A 24478-nucleotide genomic window follows, 5' to 3' on the forward strand; every position below is an offset into this window, starting at 1 on the left:
CCGGTCCTCCGCTGTCTTCTCCGGTCCTCTGCTGTCTTCTCCGGTCCTCTGCTGTCTTCTCCGGTCCTCTGCTGTCTTCTCCGGTCCTCCGCTGTCTTCTCCGGTCCTCCGCTGTCTTCTCCGGTCCTCCGCTGTCTTCTCCGGTCCTCTGCTGTCTTCTCCGGTCCTCCGCTGTCTTCTCCGGTCCTCTTCTGTCTTCTCCGGTCCTCTGCTGTCTTCTCCGGTCCTCTGCTGTCTTCTCCGGTCCTCCGCTGTCTTCTCCGGTCCTCTGCTGTCTTCTCCGGTCCTCTGCTGTCTTCTCCGGTCCTCCGCTGTCTTCTCCGGTCCTCTGCTGTCTTCTCCGGTCCTCTTCTGTCTTCCGCAAGGCATTACTGGGCCTGTGTAGCGACATCATTACGCCGCTGCGTACGCCATTCCTATTGGATGACGTGCGCAGCAGCGTATTGACGTCATCGGGGAGGGCCGAGAAGACACCTGAAGACCAGCGCTGGATCCGGAGGGCACCCCGGAGCATCGTGGAGGGGTAAGTAATACTCACCGCACCACACGGGGAACATTAAGCTGCTATCCGGCAGCAGCTTAAGCATTTGGTGCTGCCGGATAGCACTTAATGCGATGGCCCCGACATAAAAAAGCATCGTATGTCGATGCTGACGTCGACATGCGATGGCCTCTGAGAGGCCATCGTATGTCGATCTGATCATATGTCGGGGCCATCGTAGGTCGGGGGGTCACTGTATATATATATATATATATATATATATATATATTTTTAGGACTACAATCCTCATTCTGGTACTGACACTGAGGATAGTGAGGAAGAAACAACTACTTCCTCAACTACTCCCACAAGAGAAGAAACCCCGGTAAGTTATATAATTATACATTAACATCTAATATTCACTATCATTTTTTTAAATGTATTTATATATATATAAAGTTTATAATACTTTATAGAATAACTATAAAATGTATAATTAAAAAAGTGGAAATCCGGGCATGCTGGGAGTTGTATTTTCACAACAGCTGGAGGCACGCTGGTTTTTAGTATACAGTAATTAGTTTTTACCTGCTCTGCCCGGCCCCCGCCTGCAGACGCACAGAGGAGACGGCCTGGACAGATAATCATCGATTTTCCTATCCCGGACATCCCTGTGTCCCGAAAAATCTTTTCCGGACATAAGGATGTCCGACGGTCACTCACCGTTCCATGGCCATCACGCATCTTCCTGCAATCCTCCGCCTCTATGGTTGTACGCACGGGACATCAGTGATGTCGGCAAAGGAGCGCAGGAGGAGCGCAGGAGGACGCACGCCGTCCGGGGCCTGGTGAGTGACCGGCCGCGCTATTTTCAGTGTTCCGGTCAACGCTCCTACAGCCCCGGTACCTACTGTTACGGTCCATAGGCCTTAGCAGTAGATTGTGACCCCGAGCCAGATCGGATCGGATCACTGTGGGGGCAGCACACAGACATACAGCCGTATACTGTATATGGCTGGAGGCTGTATGTCTGTTGGGGTAGCTGTCTACTAATGTCGGGTAACTGCTCACCTAATGTGGGGGAGCTGTCTACTAATGTGGAGGACCTTCTGACCTAACGTGGGGGAACTACAATCTAATTTTGTTGAACTACAACCTAAAGTGGGGAAACTACAACCTAATGTGGTGGAACATACTACTTACCAATATGGGGGGAACTATACTGCCTACCTAATGTAGGGGGACTACAGTGTACTGTACATCGCGGTAGGAGGGGTAGTCTTATACGGCCAGTATATCCAAAAACTCTAATTGATCTGTAATAGTTGGGGGTCGTCTTATACGCCCCGTCGTCTTATATGCCGTCATATACGGTAGTTTTATATATTTCTAACCCTGACAAGCAAGCGTCATATTCTGCTAAACTACATTCTAACGCCACTCTCTGTCTCCCTGATGAATCTACAGTCCATGTAATGTCATAATTATTCCAGGGAGTTAAAGGAGTACTCCAATGGTAACCTATTAGGGGGGAAATGAAGCATGAATCAAAGTTATATAACATTGTAATATACTCACGTTGTCCATGTCGACTTCTTCCTGGTCTTCTCCTCGCTTTTCCATCTGGCCGGAAGCTGGGTCTTTTGATGACGCTCGACTGCGTCTTCCTCACGATCCGGCGCCATCTTTGCCCGGTGACTCATCGCTCCCATGGGTCACTGCGGGCTGTGCCGGCCTCCCAGCCCGGAGTCGGCTACTCCCCCAAAGTTAATTTATTCTGTGCATGCACAGTACTACGCAAATAGCGTAGGGCTAACGCTAGGCTCCTATCGCTGCCTATGTTAGCCCTACGTTACTTGTGTAGTGCTGCGCCTGCGCAGTACTACATTAGCCGCGTGCGAGGCTCGTACCCTGAGAGCTGACAGGGACGGGGAACAGAGCCGCGCTCGGCATTCTTGTGACACCGCTAGTGGGCACAGGGACCCCGCTAGCGGTGATGGTAACGGTCGCGGGAGGCATTCTTGTGACACCACTAGTGGGCACAGGGACCCCGCTAGCGGTGATGGTAACGGTCGCGGGAGGCATTCTTGTGACACCACTAGTGGGCACAGGGACCCCGCTAGTGGGGATGGTAGCGATCGCGGGAGGCATTCTTGTGACACCACTAGTGGGCACAGGGACCCCGCTAGCGGTGATGGTAACGGTCGCGGGAGGCATTCTTGTGACACCATTAGTGGGCACAGGGACCCCGCTAGCGGTGATGGTAACGGTCGCGGGAGGCATTCTTGTGACACCACTAGTGGGCACAGGGACCCCGCTAGTGGGGATGGTAGCGATCGCAGGAGGCATTCTTGTGACACCACTAGTGGGCACAGGGACCCCGCTAGCGGTGATGGTAGCGATCACGGGAGGCATTCTTGTGACACCGCTAGTGGGCACAGGGACCCCGCTAGCGGTGATGGTAACGGTCGCGGGAGGCATTCTTGTGACACCACTAGTGGGCACAGGGACCCCGCTAGCGGTGATGGTAACGGTCGCGGGAGGCATTCTTGTGACACCACTAGTGGGCACAGGGACCCCGCTAGCGGTGATGGTAACGGTCGCGGGAGGCATTCTTGTGACACCGCTAGTGGGCACAGGGACCCCGCTAGCGGTGATGGTAGCGATCGCGGGAGGCATTCTTGTGACACCGCTAGTGGGCACAGGGACCCCGCTAGCGGTGATGGTAGCGATCGCGGGAGGCATTCTTGTGACACCGCTAGTGGGCACAGGGACCCCGCTAGCGGTGATGGTAGCGATCGCGGGAGGCATTCTTGTGACACCGCTAGTGGGCACAGGGACCCCGCTAGCGGTGATGGTAACGGTCGCGGGAGGCATTCTTGTGACACCACTAGTGGGCACAGGGACCCCGCTAGCGGTGATGGTAGCGATCGCGGGAGGCATTCTTGTGACACCAATAGTGGGCACAGGGCCTTCGGCTGTCCGGGCATGCTGGGAGTTGTAGTTTTGCAACAGCTGGAGGCACCCTGGTTGGGAAACACTGCGCTAGTGGGCACATAGATCCCGCTAGCGGTGATGGTAGCGATGGGAGGCATTCTTGTGACATGGGAGGCATTCTTGTGGCCACAGCCTATCAGTACATGTGGTGAGGGTGGAGAGGGCTGATGAGCTGGGAGGGGGAGGATGGGAGGAGATAAACACAAGGGAAGGAGCTGTGGGCGTCACTTTATTATAATTTATTATCATTTCCTGGGGGGGGGGGAGAGGAGGGGGAGAGAGCAGCAGCTAACAGGAAGCTGGCGCAGGGAGTCATGGGAAATGTAGTCTTTATGATATGGCTGCTTACTGCTACAGGTGGCAATTACAAGAGAATGGCTGGGCCAAATTTGACAAATGAGGTATCGTTGGAAAGGTCTTTGAAAGAGCTATCAGATTAGGTAAACTTTTTTTTAAGTACCAGCGCTCCGGAGGACTCCTTTAACAATATTTAGCACATGTACATGTTTTTTTTAAATTAGGAAGTACAAGCTCTCATGGAACGTTTACGCCTGAAAGCAACATGGAGAGGTAGAAGAGGATTGTTTTCAAAAGGATCCTGAATGGCTGAGCCTGCAGGAGATACCTCAGGACAGCAATCCCAATCATCCCAGAATAGGTAACACAAATTGGTGCAAGTGTTCTAATTGTAAAGTCATGAAGACCCGGGATGAAAGCTTCTGCTGCCAAGAAGAAGATGCACTAAATCAACAATTTGATAAAGGTCTGAAGTGCATCTTAGAACACAAAGAATTAGTTCATCTTAGACTCAATGAAAAAATACTAGAAATGATGGCAGAATTCGCTGGAAGAATTACAAGGAAAGAAATGTTAGCAAATCGCAACTGGTAAAAGAAATATTTTTTTTTGGGCTATGTTTATTATTTCTAATTATCTATCTATGTATTATTGAAGCTTTGTTTTGATTAAAAAATGTAGTAAACTATGTATATAACTGTATTGTAACTAATCTTTATTTCTTGTAAGTTTAAAAAAAAAAAATTTTTAAGGGTCATAAGAAAAGCGGCATACCGTTCCTTCTCATGTTTTGCATGTTCTTGGACCACGGAGAAGAAAACCCAATACCGTCTTGTGTGGTAAAATACATCAGAAAAGAGTTTCCTGACCCGGACGGATTTTATATAGGTTTTCGATATGCAGGGGAATATGCAGCCTGTGACATGGCGTCCGACGTCTGATTCAAATTTTCGTTGTTAGACACAATATTTATTTACTAATAATAAATGTTCTAAGTTATTTTGTTTACATTGTTATTTAATTCTTTTCAATGTTATTTATGTTACTATATTTATTATATAAATGAAAGTTATTTATGGTTATTTATCTTCACTGATGTATTGTTTCAAATTATTTTAATTATTTTAGTGCAGGAAATACTGGATTCATTACATACATCGTACCAGCATCTTGTATATTTAGCTGGTACGAAGTATGTAGTACCACCCACTGAATGAATCCAGTGATCACTCAACTTACAATGTACTCAACATACAATAGTTTCATCCAACAATGTTTTCTGGACCATTGTAACTAGAAACCAGACTCAAAATAAAATACTAAGGACCAGTTTTTCAAAACGAGCGTGCCTCCATCTGTTGCAAAACTACAACAACCAGCATGTCTGTGCAGCCTTTGGCTATCCGGGACTGCTGGGAGTTGTAGTTTTTAAACAGCTTGAGGCACACTGGTTGTGAAAAAATTCTATGGACAGTCCAGATCTGTAACACTTGTCAATGGCTTGAAGAACCGACCAAATATAATGGGCATTTCACAGTTAAAGGGGTTGTCCGCTGTCCTGCCTTTCGGAGCTCCGCTCACAGTGTCCGGAAGTTCATTACTCTGAACGCTGTGTGCGGGCTTCCGTGTTCGCGGCCGCCGGGCGTGACGTCACGCCCGCCCCTTCGTGAAGTCTAGCCCGCCCCCTCTACCAAAGTCTATGGGAAGGGGGCATGACAGCGGTCGCGCCCCCTTCCCATAGACTTTCATTGAGGGGGCGGGCGAGACGTCACGAGGGGGCCGCGAACACGGAAGCCCGCACACAGCGTTCAGAGTAATGAACTTCCGGACGCTGTGAGCGGAGCTCCGAAACGCAGGACAGCGAACAACCCCTTTAAAACACCTGTATTAGGCTGTGTTCATATATGTTCGGCGTCCGGAATATGTGAATTCAGCCAAAATCTTGCCATCAGTTGTAAGGCATCTGGCGTCCATTGTTTATGGGCAACGGACAGGGGAACCCAGCAAGCTGCGTTCCCCTATCAGGTCCCCTCCAGTGTGTCCAACCATCCGGTGTAAAATTATAGACGCTAGATGATTGTGAACTGTCCCATTCAAATGAATGGGATGAGTTCTAGCAGCAGTTTCCTTCCGGTGCACGACGGAGGTAAACAGTGCCGGACGGCTGAACTATGTGAACGAGCCCTAACTGAGGCGTATGCAGTGACTTGTCTGGTATCACCCCCTACAGTACAGAGTGGTATTACATGTTCTGTACTCTACTTGTATTACTGAAGTGCATGCACTGACTGGTTTCTGGTAGCGCCCCCTACAGTACAGGGAGGTATTACATGTTCTGTACTCTTTACCTGTATTACTGAAGTGTATGCACTGACTGTTGTCTGGTAGCGCCCCCTACAGTACAGGAGGTATTACATGTTCTGTACTCTTTACCTGTATTAATGAAGTGTATGCACTGACTGTTGTCTGGTAGCGCCCTCTACAGTACAGGAGGTATTACATGTTCTGTACTCTTTACCTGTATTACTGAAGTGTATGCACTGACTGTTGTCTGGTAGCGCCCTTACAGTACAGGGAGGTGTAACATGTTGTGTACTCTTTACCTGTATTACTGAAGTGTATGCACTGACTGTTGTCTGGTATCTCCCCCTACAGTACAGGGAGGTATTACATGTTCTGTACTCTTTACCTGTATTACTGAATTGTATGCACTGACTGTTGTCTGGTAGCGCCCCCTACAGTACAGGGTGGTATTACATATTCTGTACTCTACCTGTATTACTGAAGTGTATGCACTGACTGTTGTCTGGTAGCGCCCCCTACAGTACAGGGAGGTATAACATGTTGTGTACTCTTTACCTGTATCAGGGAATTGAATGTGTAAATATATATTATAAACCAGTGTTTCCAAGTGTGTCTCTAGCTGTTGCAAAACTAAAACCCCAAGCATGCCCAATAGTAGTGTTTCAACAGCTGTAGGCACCCTGTTTGTGGAACGCTAGTATACACACATTAGTGTTTCCAAGGGTGAATCCACCTTTTGAAAAACTACAATAATTAATCTACTAGTAAAAATAAAGAAGAAAGTCACACTTTTGAGTTTTAACCCCTTAAGGACACATGACGTACTGGAACGTCATGTGTCCACTCCCGATCTATAATGCGGGGCCACGTCATAGCGGGTCGGGCCCGGACTCTAACAACGGCCGGGACCCGTGGCTAATAGCGCGCGGCATTGATCGCTGTGCCGCGCGCTATTAACCCTTTAGACGCGGCGTTCAAAGTTGAACACCGCGTCTAAAGTGAAACCGAAAGCATGCCGGCTAGCTCAGTGGGCTGTTCGGGATAGCCATGGCGAAATCGCGGCATCCCGAACAGCTGACAGGACAGCGGGAGGGCCCCTACCTGCCTCCTCGCTGTCCGATCGCCGAATGACTGCTCAGTGCCTGAGATCCAGGCATGAGCACTCAAGCGGCAGAATCATTGATCACTGGTTTCTTATGAGAAACCAGTGATCAATGATAAAGATCAGTGTGTGCAGTGTTATAGCCTCCTATGGGATAACAATGATCAGTATAAAAGATCAGTGTGTACAGTGTTATAGGTCCCTATGGGATAACAATGATCTGTGTAAAAGATCAGTGTGTGCAGTGTTATAGGTCCCTATGGGAGCTATAACACTGCAAAAAAAAGTGAACAAACATCATTTAACCCCTTCCCTATTAAAAGTTTGAATCACCCCCTTTTCCCATAAAAAAAAAAACACAGTGTAAATAAAAATAAACATATATGGTATCGCCGCATGCGGAAATGTCCGAATTATAAAAATATATCATTAATTAAACCGTTCGGTCAATGGCGTGCGCGCAAAAAAATTCCAAAGTCCAAAATAGTGCATTTTTGGTCACTTTTTATATCATGAAAAAACGATCAATAAGTCCTATCAATGCAAACATGGTACCGTTAAAAACTTCAGATCACGGCGCAAAAAATGAGCCCTCATACCGCCCCATACACGGAAAAATAAAAAGGTTATAGGGGTCAGAAGATGACAATTTTAAACTTATACATTTTCCTGCATGTAGTTATGATTTTTTCCAGAAGTACGACAAAATCAAACTTATATAAGTAGGGGATCAATATAATCGTATGGACCTACAGAATAAAGAGAAGGTGTAATTTCCACCAAAAAATATACTACGTAGAAACGGAAGCCCCCAAAATTTACAAAATGGCGTTTTTTTTCAATTTTGTCTCACAATGACTTTTTTTTTCCGTTTCACCGTAGATTTTTGGACAAAATGACTGATGTCATTACAAAGTAGAATTGGTGGCGCAAAAAATAAGGTGCAAAATTGAAAGAGTTATGATTTTTTAAAGGCAAGGAGCAAAAAACGAAAATGCAAAAACTGAAAACCCCCCGGTCCTTTAGGGGTTAAACATAAAAAAATGTATTAATGTTTTTTATAACTAGAAATATAAATCTTCAACATTACAAAATATATTAAACACTATAATATCTGGAACAAAGATAATTATAAGTCAAAGATATTTTATATATAAAACAAAACTGTATCTAAAATCTAGAACGGTGCGTAGCAATCATTTCTTTCTTGTCTGGTTTAGCAACTGGTGCAATAATTGATGGTAAGGAGGATCTTTTATCAGTCCGTTCTAATGGAAGGTTCCCAGAAGGTTCCCAGCTGCAGCATCAAAAACTTTTTTCATTATTGTGGAAATAAAATCCTGTTTTGTGGGCTCATAGATAGAACGGAGGAACCATTCCTTTCTAGCTTTTGGTAAGCGACGTTGTATCGCGGAGTGCCAACCGGTCCACTACTTTCACTTTGCTTCTTTACCACCGCTTGTGATCTGTTCACAGTAAAATTATGGTCCAGAACTGCAAGCTGTGTCCTTGCTATCATTCCATTCGCACTGAAATGAAGCCTTTTTGGTCTGTACTTAGTCAGTGCGCTGTGGAATACTTCCAAGTCTCCAGTATGACAAAAATAGCTTATTTGGCGTAGGTCCTTTTGTAGCCTATTGTCTTTTATCATTTTTTTTTAGAGCCTCAAAACTTGCACCTTCTTCGTCCAGCCATTTTTTTGGGGGTCTCTACCTCTTCATCCAGAACAGCATGCTTACAACTGGTGTATTGTGAATTGTCATCCTCCCATGTGTGGATGTCTCTCACATGGTTCAGAACCGAATTCAACGTGCCAATAGTTCGTCTGGATATTTCTTGCATGTATTTGTGCTCCACCAAATATGATTTTTAATTGGGGAAATCCACTCTGTTAAATCTTTACATTGTTTGCGTTTACTGGCTGCAAGTAATGTTTTCCCAATAGATTTCACCAGGTGCCACACATCAAATTAATGTTTTATATCCGAGTATTCCTCCCGTAGCATTTTGCGGATAGCAACATGACGATCCGTACAAATCATGAATATTTTGACATCATTTGATAATAAATAATCAAGAGCATTTCTACAAGCAATTTTCTCTAGTCCAACAGAGGACACCCCGGAGCCAATTTGTTGAATGTCAAATGATAAAATGTTATTTGTTTCTACATCCATCAATGTATAAATGCAATATTTCGCATTGTGCCCAGGAGAGTCACACTGGCCATCTCCTGCAACACACATTGATCATTTGGAAACTTTTTTTTAACTCTTCTTGTTGATGGTTTATCCCAACATTATCAATAGAAGGAAATATATATTGGTTCTGTATGCGATAATATGTAGACTCAGAAATACCAGCCAAATCCAAAATTAAAAAAAACTGTTTTATTTTGGCAAAGGTATTGCCACTTGTGATTATTGCTGTAGCAAGTTGGATGTTACCTAAAGGCTTTTTCTGCAGGCGCGGCTGGCTCTGCCATAGTCGCCTATAATGATTTTTTTTGTATTCCACATATACAGTTACATATGAACCCATTTGTTTTTTTTATAATTCTTTCTGAACTTGCTGAACAATTTGCATAGGCAGGACAAGGAAGCATTTTAATTAGATTGTCCAAGCAGCTTTCATATACTAGAAATTTTCTTTCTTCAGATGGATGTTTTTGTACATTTAGATCAGTCTCTGTGTCACTGACCATCTACTCCTCTTCTTCATCATCATCGGATGAACACAGTGAGTACCCTTCATCACTGCTTGAAGGACTCTCTTCCCTGGACACATGAAAAGTAGAGTCTTCCTCATCTTCAACCGTTGTGATAGAGGAAAAAATTGGTTCTTCTTCTTCTTTCTTCTATTATGGTTGGCAATGTAATTTTTTTTTTCTCACCATGGGTGGAGTAGATTGAATGGGCCGAATTGGTGATATTGTCAATTCTGTCAGTAAAGTTGTTTGTAAATTCGGAGGATCTGTTGCTTTATGCGTTTCAGGAGCATTACTAGAACAGGCCAAAGATCCTTTTCCTGTTGGTATCATTTTTTGTGGTGTAGATGTATAAATCTTGGGTCCACGGACTGGTACAGAAGTCACTGGTCCAAAAACAAATTGTGGCCTACTTTTGGATTGTATTAACCTTTTTTCTGTCCATTAGTCGGGAACACTGAATTTTTCTTGATGTTGTTTTAGGGGTTACTTGAATGCCTTCATGAAATGTTGCCCAGAAACGGTCAAAGTTTGTAGCTGAATCTGTGGTACTGAAACGAGTGGCTGCTTGTTCAGGTTGGGTTGGATTTATATGTGGTACCACTTGATTGCAGGTTGGACACATTTCTCCAGGATTAAATTGACTAGATGATGCACCATCCCCATCTAATCTTTTCCTCTTGCTCGATGGTGCAGCATGCCTTGTAAAAATACTTGGTACAGCTGTTGGTAACAGTCTCCTCTTTCCGGTTTTAGGATTCCGAATGTAACATGATGTTGCAAAATGCAAGGAGCAGAGCCGATATGCACTGGTTTTTGATTCGAATATAGTATCCACTAATTTGTCGATATTTCCAAAATCTTGCCCGGTGGCTAGCAGCCATAACTTTATGCGATCCTTTGCTTTTGTAAATGAATGGAGAGCAAATTCCTCTTCTCCTTCTCTGCACCGTGGAGTACATCCCGTAACAATACAGGCAGGCATTCTCTATGGGAAATAGGCGAATTAGAATTATATCTTTATAATGGTTTGCAAAAAACAACTTGTATCAGTCAACATTATAGACATTATCAATTGTATGTGAAACATTACATTAGATATCCTGTACTGATCCTGAGTTATATCCTGTATTATACTCCAGAGCTGCACTCACTATTCTGCTGGTGGGGGTCACTGTGTACATACATTACATTACTTATCCTGTACTGATCCTGAGTTATATCCTGTATTATACTCCAGAGCTGTACTCACTATTCTGCTGGTGAGGTCACTGTGTACATACATTACATTACTTATCCTGTACTGATCCTGAGTTATATCCTGTATTATACTCCAGAGCTGTACTCACTATTCTGCTGGTGGGGTCACTGTGTACATACATTACATTACTTATCCTGCACTGATCCTGAGTTATATCCTGTATTATACTCCAGAGCTGTACTCACTATTCTGCTGGTGAGGTCACTGTGTACATACATTACATTACTTATCCTGTACTGATCCTGAGTTATATCCTGTATTATACTCCAGAGCTGCACTCACTATTCTGCTGGTGAGATCACTGTGTACATACATTACATTACTTATCCTGTACTGATCCTGAGTTATATCCTGTATTATACTCCAGAGCTGTACTCACTATTCTGCTGGTGAGGTCACTGTGTATATAGATTACATTACTTATCCTGTACTGATCCTGAGTTATATCCTGTATTATACCCCAGAGATGTACTCACTATTCTGCTGGTGAGGTCACTGTGTACATACATTACATTACTTATCCTGTACTGATCCTGAGTTATATCCTGTATTATACTCCAGAGCTGTACTCACTATTCTGCTGGTGAGGTCACTGTGTACATACATTACATTACTTATCCTGTACTGATCCTGAGTTATATCCTGTATTATACTCCAGAGCTGCACTCACTATTCTGCTGGTGAGATCACTGTGTACATACATTACATTACTTATCCTGTACTGATCCTGAGTTATATCCTGTATTATACTCCAGAGCTGTACTCACTATTCTGCTGGTGAGGTCACTATGTACATACATTATATTACTTACCCTGTACTGATCCTGAGTTATATCCTATATTATACTCCAGAGCTGTACTCACTATTCTGCTGGTGAGATCACTGTGTACATACATTACATTACTTATCCTGTACTGATCCTGAGTTATATCCTGTATTATACCCCAGAGCTGTACTCACTATTCTGCTGGTGAGGTCACTGTGTACATACATTACATTACTTATCCTGTACTGATCCTGAGTTATATCCTGTATTATACTCCAGAGCTGTACTCACTATTCTGCTGGTGATGTCACTATGTACATACATTATGTTACTTATCCTGCAATGATCCTGAGTTATATCCTGTATTATTCTCCAGAGCTGTACTCACTATTCTGCTGGTGAGGTCACTGTGTATATACATTATATTACTTATCCTGTACTGATCCTGAGTTATATCCTGTATTATACTCCAGAGCTGTACTCACTATTCTGCTGGTGAGGTCACTGTGTACATACATTACATTACTTATCCTGTACTGATCCTGAGTTATATCCTATATTATACTCCAGAGCTGTACTCACTATTCTGCTGGTGAGGTCACTGTGTACATACATTACATTACTTATCCTGTATTGATCCTGAGTTATATCCTGTATTATACTCCAGAGCTTTACTCACTATTCTGCTGGTGAGATCACTGTGTACATACATTACATTACTTATCCTGTACTGATCCGGAGTTATATCCTGTATTATACTCCAGAGCTGTACTCACTATTCTGCTGGTGAGGTCACTGGGTACATACATTACATTACTTATCCTGTACTGATCCTGAGTTATATCCTGTATTATACTCCAGAGCTGTACTCACTATTCTGCTGGTGAGGTCACTATGTACATACATTATATTACTTACCCTGTACTGATCCTGAGTTATATCCTATATTATACTCCAGAGCTGTACTCACTATTCTGCTGGTGAGATCACTGTGTACATACATTACTTATCCTGTACTGATCCTGAGTTATATCCTGTATTATACCCCAGAGCTGTACTCACTATTCTGCTGGTGAGGTCACTGTGTACATACATTACATTACTTATCCTGTACTGATCCTGAGTTATATCCTGTATTATACTCCAGAGCTGTACTCACTATTCTGCTGGTGAGGTCACTGTGTACATACATTACATTACTTATCCTGCAATGATCCTGAGTTATATCCTGTATTATACTCCAGAGCTGTACTCACTATTCTGCTGGTGAGGTCACTGTGTACATACATTACATTACTTATCCTGTACTGATCCTGAGTTATATCCTGTATTATACCCCAGAGCTGTACTCACTATTCTGCTGGTGAGGTCACTGTGTACATACATTACATTACTTATCCTGTACTGATCCTGAGTTATATCCTGTATTATACTCCAGAGCTGTACTCACTATTCTGCTGGTGAGGTCACTGTGTACATACATTACATTACTTATCCTGCAATGATCCTGAGTTATATCCTGTATTATACTCCAGAGCTGTACTCACTATTCTGCTGGTGAGGTCACTGTGTACATACATTACATTACTTATCCTGTACTGATCCTGAGTTATATCCTGTATTATACTCCAGAGCTGTACTCACTATTCTGCTGGTGAGGTCACTGTGTACATACATTACATTACTTATCCTGTACTGATCCTGAGTTATATCCTGTATTATACTCCAGAGCTGTACTCACTATTCTGCTGGTGAGGTCACTGTGTACATACATTACATTACTTATCCTGCAATGATCCTGAGTTATATCCTGTATTATACTCCAGAGCTGTACTCACTATTCTGCTGGTGAGGTCACTGTGTACATACATTAAATTACTTATCCTGTACTGATCCTGAGTTATATCCTGTATTATACCCCAGAGCTGTACTCACTATTCTGCTGGTGAGGTCACTGTGTACATACATTACATTACTTATCCTGTACTGATCCTGAGTTATATCCTGTATTATACTCCAGAGCTGTACTCACTATTCTGCTGGTGAGGTCACTGTGTACATACATTACATTACTTATCCTGCAATGATCCTGAGTTATATCCTGTATTATACTCCAGAGCTGTACTCACTATTCTGCTGGTGAGGTCACTGTGTACATACATTACATTACTTATCCTGTACTGATCCTGAGTTATATCCTGTATTATACTCCAGAGCTGTACTCACTATTCTGCTGGTGAGGTCACTATGTACATACATTATGTTACTTATCCTGCAATGATCCTGAGTTATATCCTGTATATACCCCAGAGCTGTACTCACTATTGTGCTGGTGAGGTCACTGTGTATATACATTATATTACTTATCCTGTACTGATCCTGAGTTATATCCTGTATTATACTCCAGAGCTGTACTCACTATTCTGCTGGTGGGGTCACTGTGTACATACATTACATTACTTATCCTGTACTGATCCTGAGTTATATCCTGTATTATACTCCAGAGCTGTACTCACTATTCTGCTGGTGAGGTCACTGTGTACATACATTACATTACTTATCCTGTACTGATCCTGAGTTATATCCTGTATTATACTCCAGAGCTGTACTCACTATTCTGCTGGTGAAGTCACTGTGTACATACATTACATTACTTATCCTGTACTGATCCTGAGTTATATCCTGTATTATACTCCAGAACTGTACTCACTATTCTGCTGGTGAGATCACTGTGTACATACATTACATTACTTATCCCGTACTGATCCTGAGTTATATCCTGTATTATACTCCAGAGCTGTACTCACTATTCTGCTGGTGAGATCACTGTGTACATACATTACATTACTTATCCTGTACTGATCCTGAGTTATATCCTGTATTATACTCCAGAGCTGTACTCACTATTCTGCTGGTGAGCTCACTGTGTACATACATTACATTACTTATCCTGTACTGATCCTGAGTTATATCCTCTATTATACTCCAGAGCTGTACTCACTATTCTGCTGGTGGAGTCACTGTGTACATACATTACATTACTTATCCTGTACTGATCCTGAGTTATATCCTGTATTATACTCCAGAGCTGTACTCACTATTCTGCTGGTGAGGTCACTGTGTACTTACATTACATTACTTATCCTGTACTGATCCTGAGTTATATCCTGTATTATACTCCAGAGCTGTACTCACTATTCTGCTGGTGGAGTCACTGTGTACATACATTACATTACTTATCCTGTACTGATCCTGAGTTATATCCTGTATTATACCCCAGAGCTGTACTCACTATTATGCTGGTGAGATCACTGTGTACATACATGACATTACTTATCCTGTACTGATCCTGAGTTATATCCTGTATTATACTCCAGAGCTGTACTCACTATTCTGCTGGTGGAGTCACTGTGTACATACATTACATTACTTATCCTGTACTGATCCTGAGTTATATCCTGTATTATACTCCAGAGCTGTACTCACTATTCTGCTGGTGAGGTCACTGTGTACATACATTACATTACTTATCCTTTACTTATCCTGAGTTATATCCTGTATTTTACTTCAGCGTACCTGTCTGATCAATGTTCTATGTTGCTCAATACCTTATCCTAATAAAGTACATTTACTTTTTATGTGTATACAACCTACATTTCTCTGAGAATTAGCTTTTTTTCTGATATAACTTAATTTTGCCCAACAGAAGCAGGGGGGCGGGTCTCTCACTGTTATAACACCTCCCCCTCCTCCCCCTCCCTTACTCTCCTCAGTCACTGTGTGCCTACAGCTGTGTTTCTAACCATGGTGCATCCAGATCTTGCAAAACTACAACTCCCAGCATGTCAGAAGGCTAACCGGGCATGCTGGGAGCTGTATTTTTGCAGAAAATGGAGGCACTGCAGACCTGTCAATCATGAGGCAAGTCCATGACATAGGTGCTGATGCAGGGACACAGCCAGGCTGGAATGTATCCTAGGAGGCAGGGGGCAGGTTTTGGACTGGAATGCTGAATTTTTTTAATGACAGCAATTACACAAGCATTTGATTTAGCATGCTTTACAACATCTCATACGTTTTTACATCTGACAGTGCCCATTCCAGAGCTGTACTCACTATTCTGCTGGTGAGTTCACTGTGTACATTTATTATTTTTAGGTAAGGCTGGGTTCACATATCATTGTTGGACATCACCGTTTCCTTCTAGCGCGCACTGGAGAGAAACCGTTCCAATAACTTATCCAATACGTCAGATATAAACCCAGCATAATGATCCGGACTTATTAATCTCAAAACGGACTCGTGACTTATCACAGATAAATTAATATCAAGAGGGGGGAAATAATTAATCATGACATGAACTATTTTTGATCACACAAGAAAAAAAAAATTGTCCGTATTGTCTTCTGTCACTCCTGCTGTATCACCAACTAAGGCTGGGTTCACATATGTCCGGAATAGGGGAACTCAGCCTAAATCTCAACACAATTGTTGTCAGAACAGGTGACAACTTGTCATCATTTGTGGGGCATCCGACATCCATTGATTATGGCCAATGAACAGGAGAATGCAGAAAGCTGCGTTCCCATGTCCAGTGCCCTCCGGCGTGTCCAAATATCCTGCTTAAAAATTGAGACGCCAGATGATTGTGAACTGTCTAAGGGTTCAATCACATATATCAGGCGTCAGGAGGGAAAGTGATGCTAGAACTGATCCCATTATTTTATATGGGACTGTTCACAATCATCCGGCGTCTCAATATTGACGCCAGATAGTTGTACACGCCTGAGGACACTGGACATGGGAACACAGCTTGCTGCATTCCCCTGTTCATTGCCCAGAATCAATGTATACCGGATGCCACACAGATGATGACAAGTTGTCATCAGTTGTGGCATCAGTTTAGTCGAGATTGCCGGACATATGTGAACCCAGCCTTATTGTGTGTTCTGAAATGGTTTAGACTTGTTTTTCCTAAATGATGATAGTCCAATAAAAAGGTATTACAAGATACTGCTACATGAAAAGATTGTGAATTTTGCATCACTGAACTAATAGGGCAACTCAAATATAGTTTATATATATATTTAGTATTTGTATGCAAACCAACCTGTATAGATCTGTGGTCGTCAAGAACCAAACAGCAAAATCCAAGTCAATATTAACCTGAAAAAATAGAATAACAAATATAAATATATATGTACATGTTTTTATCTGTCTCTGTTTCTCTCGGTATTTATAAAAAAAAATAATTATAGGTTTTTGAAAATCTTTCTCTAAATCCAACACAGGAAAATTCTTTTCCAAAGATACTATGAAATATAATATAATAAAATAATACACAATTTGCAGCACTGATATGGTAAGTTACTAGACATTGTAAATATGGATTAAGTTAGGAGTTTTTATTTCCCTGGTTTTGTAGCATACATTTGTCTCAGAGTTTGTCTCAGTTGCTGTTATTAGACTAGTCATCGCAACGTTTGCTTTATAAGGGTTTTCACATGGATCATACCAAGTCATGGTTACAATTGATATAATGCAGTGGTCATGAATTTATCATGTGAGACTTTATCATGTCAGTTAGTCGCACCTTTTGGCGCTACTTTGGTAATATATGCGCAAATCTAAACCAGCACTGGCTTGGCTTACAGAACTGTGGGTGGACCGCATTTATAAACTCATTCGGGGACATTTATCATCGTTGCTTTGATAAGTGAGTTCTGTAGTCATTTTTTTCTTGCTTTTGCTTATGTATAACATTTATCATACTATCACAGGGGGTTGATAAGCAAAAACCAATTAATGACTACAGAAAACCACTTTGAATCTTTTAAAAAAAAAAAGTGCTATATATATATATATATATATATATATGTGTGTGTGTGTATATATACACACACAGACACACACACACACAAAACAAAAGGGAAGAAGCCGCACAACTCAGAGATGCCAGATGCAAGCCGGTACAGGCTTTTTGGTACGGATATCCAAAAATTTGAAATCCAGCAGCACACCAATATAGTCTTACTATGGGTGAATAAACTTCACAAACAGTTTTTCACTATATTGGTGTGCTGCTGGATTTCTCATTTTTGGATAGATATATATATATATATATATATATATATTCATGTGTGTGTGTGTTTAATACATTATTTTTAACACTGTTTTTTCTCCATAAATGTACTTATTTAAATTTTTTTTTTTTACTTCTTATTTCAGATGCGTGTATCCTGTGGACTCCTTCGGTGGACTACTTTTGAAGACCGGCGTTTTTCTTTGCTTGATGTTAATAAAATGGTTAACGAGGGCTTGCGGGGGGAGTGTTTTTTTGTAATAATTTTTTTTTTTTTAAACCTGTTGTTTTTTTAAATGTTACTTTACAGGCTTTGTAGGGGAAGCTGTCTTATAGACGGAGTCCATTACTAAGCCGGGGCTTAGCGTTAGGCACAAAAACAGCTAGCGCTAACCCCCAATTATTACCCCGGCACCCAACGCCACAGGGGTGCCGGGAAGAGCTGGTACCAACAGGCCCGTAGCGTCAAAATTTGCGCTCCTGGGACTAGGCGATAACATGCTGGCGTTATTTAGGCTGGGGAGGGCCAGTAACAATGGTCCTCGCCCACCCTGGTAATGTCAGGCTGTTACTGTTTGGTTGGTATTTGGCTAAGAATAAAAATAGGGGGGACCCTGTTACTGCCTAGGCCCAGGAGCGCCATTTTTGATGCTCCGGGCCTGTTGGTACCGGCTCTTCCCAGCACCCCTGTGGCGTTGGGTACCAGGGTAATAATTGGGGGTTAGCGCTAGCTGTTTTTGTGGCTAACGCTAAGCCTGGGTTAGTAATGGACTCCGTCTATAAGACAGCTTCCACTGCAAAGCTGTAAAGTAAAGTAAGAAAAAAACACAACAGGTTTAAAAAATTTATTACAAAAAAACACTCCCCCCCACAAGCCCTCGTTAACCATTTTATTAAAATCTAACAAAGATAAATGCTGTTCATCGAAGTAGTCCACCGAATCCGAACAAGTCCACAGGATACACAGATCTGAAATGAGAAGAAAATAAAAACCATGAAAAATGGGTTAGTAAAATGGTGGAGTAAATTTTGTCAATTTTTTAAGGTAGTTCCGACTTTTTATTGCCCAGTTGCGACTGTCATAGTTAATAAATAGCGGACTAAAGTAAATTCCTTTTGAAAAAAATACTACGTAAGCAAGTTGGAATTTTTAACTAGACCCTAATTCATCATTCTTTGACAAGTCGAGATAAGAAAGTAGTCTGTAATGTTTCTTGCCATAAATTATCATTAGGTCAGCAGAGTCTTCACTAGACATCCAGACATTAAAGGGTGTAGCCTTGTAGGTCAGGTTGTTTTTACACTATTTATTTTTGATTTTAAAAAAGCATACATGAACAAACAGATGTAGGCACCCTGTACAGAAAACAATAATGTCTATTATATATAGTATATTATTGTGTGCGTATATATATATATTCTTCTAGGTATACCTGCCATTATATATTTCCTAATACTGCGCCTAAGGCTGTTTCACAACTACAACTCCCAGCATTCGGTGATAGACAAAAGCTGTGATGTTATGCATGAAGTTGTAATGTCAAACAGCTGGAGGCACACGGTTTTGAAAACACTCATGTCATGGATATATACTATGTTTTATATCTATGCCCAGAGTGTTTTACTTAAAGTGTGTCTCCAGCTGTTTCACAATAAAAAAAATTCTGCATTGGCTAAACTATTGGCTATCCCTGAATGCTGGGAGTTGTAGTTGGGAAACATCATTAGGCGTCCTATTAGGAAATATATAATGGCAATAATATATAGGAAAATACATAGACATACAAACACACACACACATATATACAAACACACATGCATATATACATATATATATATATATATATATATATATATATATATATATATATGTGTATTCTACTATATATTCCTGCCATGATACATTTCCTAATACTTCCCAACTACAATTCCCAGCATGCCATGATTGCCATTAGCTGTCAGGCCATGCTGAGAATTGTAGTTGTGAAACAGCTGGAGGCCCCCTATTAGATAACACTCATGCCAGATGTATATATAGTATATCATTACATACAAATATATCCAAATATATATATATGTATGTATGTAATGATATACTATATATACATCTGGCATGAGTGTTATCTAATAGGGGGCCTCCAGCTGTTTCACAACTACAATTCTCAGCATGGCCTGACAGCTAATGGCAATCATGGCATGCTGGGAGTTGTAGTTGGCAAACTACAAGAAGAATCTTTGTAAATATTTTAATTGATGCCAGATCCCAAACAAAACTATTTCCGGCCGTAATTTGTAAAGTTTGTAAAGTAATATAAGACCTCAGATCAGACTTACCCATCCGGAGGATCAGCGCAGCAATGAGTGTGCGCGCTACCTCCGGACAGGGTAACGGGGGCGTGTGGGGTTGCGCGCGAAGCCAGTGGAGCTGGCCAATGTGCGCAGCCCCAGCTATCAGCGTGCTCGCTCTCTGTTTGATTGACAGGCGGGAGCGAGCACCGCACTGAATTTCGACTCATTGCCAGGATTAAATGAGTCGAAATTCTGTAGTGATGTCACTGCCGAATGCATTCGGCCACTAAGAGGGCGACCCCTAGTGGCCGAATTTAAAAGTGATTTTAAACTGGTTTAAAATCACTTTTTTAAATTAAAGTATATTAGAGATATGTTGTAGTACTTAAGTACTACAACATATAAAACATTTTTTTCATGACAGTGCCCATTTAAGTGATATTTCATAGTATCACTGCTCCCCTCCCCCGGGACTATATAGATGGCTGCTTACTGTCTGGCCCCTAAGGATAGAATTGGCAGTGCTGTGTGCCACTTAACCCTAGCTAGACTGGTTGTTCTTATCCCAGTGAGTAAAGGGACAATAAGCAGCTATCTGTATAGTATGTGGCCCCAAAAAAGTTAAGTGGCAATGCATCACCACCATTTAACTCCTTCATGGCTGACTGGGCAGGAGGTATATAATGTATAGCCATGGGCCCAGCTCCGGAGCAGGAGACGCATCAAATCTGGCATATCTTCTGCTCTTGTGCAGGAAACCCCTTTCAGAGCAGGGACTCCTGTCATTAAAGTGATAAGATTTGGAGGGGAGGTAGGCTGCTGCCAGTCTATGACGCACAGTCAGGAATTCAGCACGATTCATAGTCCCTAGGTCCTACCTGCTATCAGCATCTGGGACTCATTGCTAATGCCGGACATCACCAATGCCAAAAATCTATTTCCGGTAGCTCAGTGGAGCTGATAAGGACACCCACAGTGAAATAGCGGGGTCCCGGTCAGCTGAGAGAATGGGTGGAGGTCCCTAACCTCGCTCCATGCTGTCTGAACGACGCTCCAATCCTGCAGGCAGCCTCAGCATCACAGCATTGATCAGTGTATGTAATCTATAGATTCCATGTAATAGTCTACTACAGGGACTAAAAAACTGGGAATAAGGTAAAAAGAACATTAACTTAATGTGAATAAGCCCCTCCCCTAATAAACTATTAATCTTCCCCATTTACCAATTTGTTTTAAAATAAAATAATGTAAACAAAAATAAACCTATACATATGTGTAACCGCACGGTCAATGGCGTAAACGTAAAAAAATACAACTTCATGGACCAGATAAAAATTCTTAAAAAGCGATCAAAGAGTCTCATCAAAACTAAAGTGGTTCCGATAAAAATTACAGATCACGGCGCAAAAATTGACTTTCATACATCCCCGTATACGGAATAATAAGAGAGTTATAGGGGACAAGGTAGGACAATCTGATACAGACTCATTATTGTACAAAAAGATCGAATTTTTTTATATTTTAAAAGTATTAAAATAAAACCTATATAAATCATTTATCATTGTAATCGTTTGGACCTACAGAATAAAGAGAATTATTACCGTAATGTGCACTGCGTCCGAACAGAAGAACCCAGATTAAAAAAATTACTTTCACCCAACAATTCATATTTTTTGGCCCTTGTAGATTTTGAGGTAAAATGAGTGATGTCATTACAAAGTACAAATCGGTGGTGAAAAAAACAACAAGAACAAGAAGCCTCATATGGGTTTGTAAGGAGGAATTTGCAATCATTATGGCTATTAGAAGGAAAAAAATTTAAAAAGAGAAATCACTGTGTCCTTAAGGGGTTAAAACTCAAAACTACCGAGTCCTGAAGGGGTTAATAGTTCAAAAACCCATCTGACAGTCTCCACATGTGACCACACACATACCTCCACCTGCAGAGCTGTACAGGAGCCACTTATAGGACCTGCATGATGTCACCGTCATGTGATCAGTCACATGGAGGAGGAGGAGTCACATGATCAGGGGCTGCAGCTCTAGGCTCATCTGCTCAGTGTATGCAGGACTCTGCAGTCACATGACCATTGTCACAGGTCCTTCACTCACAATCTCTTCTATCCTGCACTGCTGAGCTCCGCCCACTCCTGTCACATGATCCTTCCCGCAGGTCCTTCAGCCGCAGTCACATCTATACTGCTTACTTTGCCCCCAAATGTACTGGTCACATGATTGTGACATCATCACAGGTCCTACACCTCCAGCATGTAGCAGATACAGAGCAGGTCCTGGTGGGGCAGTCACTGCTGTTGTGTGTGGAGATCTCTCAGAGCAGCAGCCCCGATCATGTGACTCCTCCTCCTCCATGTGACTGATCACATGACGGTGACATCATCGCAGGTCCTGTAAGCACACGGCTCCTCTACAGATACAGGTATGTGTGTGTGGTCACCATCAGATCAGGATTATTGGGGATGTTTATTATTAACCCTTAAGGACACGATGTATATTTACATTCTGTGCCCCATATGGGACTTTGAGGTGAGCTCAGGAGCTATAAGCAGCCAGGACTCACCACTAATGACGCTCATCATCATTAACCCGTTAGATTCCATGATCAACATCGATTGCAGGATCTAATATTAGTAAAATGCAGTTGTTGGGGGGCGGAGTCTAGATCAGCTGAGATGACGGCCGGAGGGCCCCTTACCATGCTCTGTGCTCAGATCGGTGCTCTAAGTATACAGACACCTCCACAGCCTGTATAAGCCGAGCACCGATAACACTGATCACTATGGCAGAGCATTATTCAGGGTTTGTAATAGAAGCCCCTCCCCTAATAAGTTTATATCCTATTTTTGTAATAAAATAATGTAGGTGGGCGTGGCTTAGACATGGCGCTGTACGGTTGTTTTTCTAGGGAGCGCCGTGCCGACCAGCGGTTGTTTGCCTGATTTCCTGCCTATACTGCCCCCCAGGGGATGTCTGGATGGTGAAGGTATCAGGTCACTTACCCGCCCATCCTGTCACCTGGTCAGTCTCTTTTCTCCGGGTATCAGCCACTCATTCCATACAGGACTATGTAAGCATCAGGTTTTTTAAGTTTCTCCCGCGCCCCTATTATTACTTAAGACAGTGTTTTCAAACCAGTGTGCCTCCAGCTGTTGTAAAACTACAACTCCCAGCATGCCCTGACAGCCAAATGCTGTAACAGCTGGAGGCACCCTGCTTGGGAAACACTGACTCCGGTGGTGGCCCAGACCCTGCGTGTGTAACGGTATATGATGCTCGGCCTCTGCTGCAGGTAATAGCAGGTTCTTCCGGGGGGACATATCACAATTCACATAAAATCCTGATGTAATTGTGATGTATATTGTGCCCCCTAGTGGACACATTTCAGTATTCCTCATTGGACAATGTCATATTGAATCCCTCTATTCTTCTCCCTGCTCTGATGAAGACGTTCTGAATACACCGCAGCCTCAGAGATTAGGAGAAATGGATTCACAACATCTTCAGCAGAGCAGGGAGAGCGACCTCAGAAGACCTGGAGGACCAGAGCGCCACCACTGGACGGGAGAGGGAAGTGCGCTCTAGTCTCTTATTTTACAGCCCTCGGACAATGGATTTTGTTTTATAGAGAAATCTGAAAACTCCTATAATGTCTCCTCAGATGTTTCCCCAGATTATCTCCAGGAAATGGATTTTATTTCTCCATAGAATCTGGTGCGGTTTATCATCGTCTCCTCTTCTTCCCTTCAGGTTTCTCCAATCCAGGATCCTCTGCTGATATCTTCTATATAAGAGAAATCTCCTGGATGACCCATCAACCATGGAGAGAGACAGGAACAAGATGGCCGACAGGATCATAAACCTCACCCTACAGATACTCTTCCGGCTTACTGGAGAGGTGAGGGATTCTGGGAGTGATGTCACATGACCTCATTCTTATCTATGTAATAACAGATGGATATGACTGGAGAGGTGAGGGATTCTGGGAGTGAGGTCACATGATCTCATTCTTATCTATGTAATAACAGATATGACTGGAGAGGTGAGAGATTCTGGGAGTGATGTCACATGACCTCATTCTTATCTATGTAATAACAGATTGATATGACTGGAGAGGTGAGGGATGCTGGGAGTGATGTCACATGACCTCATTCTTATCTATGTAATAACAGATGG

The 24478-nt window shown here is 42.5% G+C and overlaps 2 protein-coding genes across 2 annotated transcripts in view; one reads left to right on the forward strand and one right to left on the reverse strand.

Annotated features, from left to right (window-relative positions):
* Positions 1-22279, reverse strand: part of LOC130298078 (gastrula zinc finger protein XlCGF57.1-like) — a 138037-nt gene extending 115758 nt beyond the window's left edge. The window contains exon 1 of the mRNA XM_056550972.1: positions 22222-22279. Within this exon, the coding sequence (XP_056406947.1) occupies positions 22222-22279 (58 nt within the window). The remainder of the gene's footprint in view (positions 1-22221) is intronic.
* A 464-nt stretch (positions 22280-22743) lies between these two features.
* Positions 22744-24478, forward strand: part of LOC130298074 (oocyte zinc finger protein XlCOF7.1-like) — a 32053-nt gene continuing 30318 nt past the window's right edge. Inside the window, exons 1-2 of the mRNA XM_056550970.1 lie at positions 22744-22831; positions 24053-24200. Of these exons, the coding sequence (XP_056406945.1) occupies positions 24123-24200 (78 nt within the window). The 5' untranslated portion in view covers positions 22744-22831; positions 24053-24122. The remainder of the gene's footprint in view (positions 22832-24052; positions 24201-24478) is intronic.

The sequence above is a fragment of the Hyla sarda genome (genome assembly GCF_029499605.1).
Source record: "Hyla sarda isolate aHylSar1 chromosome 1 unlocalized genomic scaffold, aHylSar1.hap1 SUPER_1_unloc_2, whole genome shotgun sequence".
Taxonomy (NCBI): Eukaryota; Metazoa; Chordata; class Amphibia; order Anura; family Hylidae; genus Hyla; species Hyla sarda.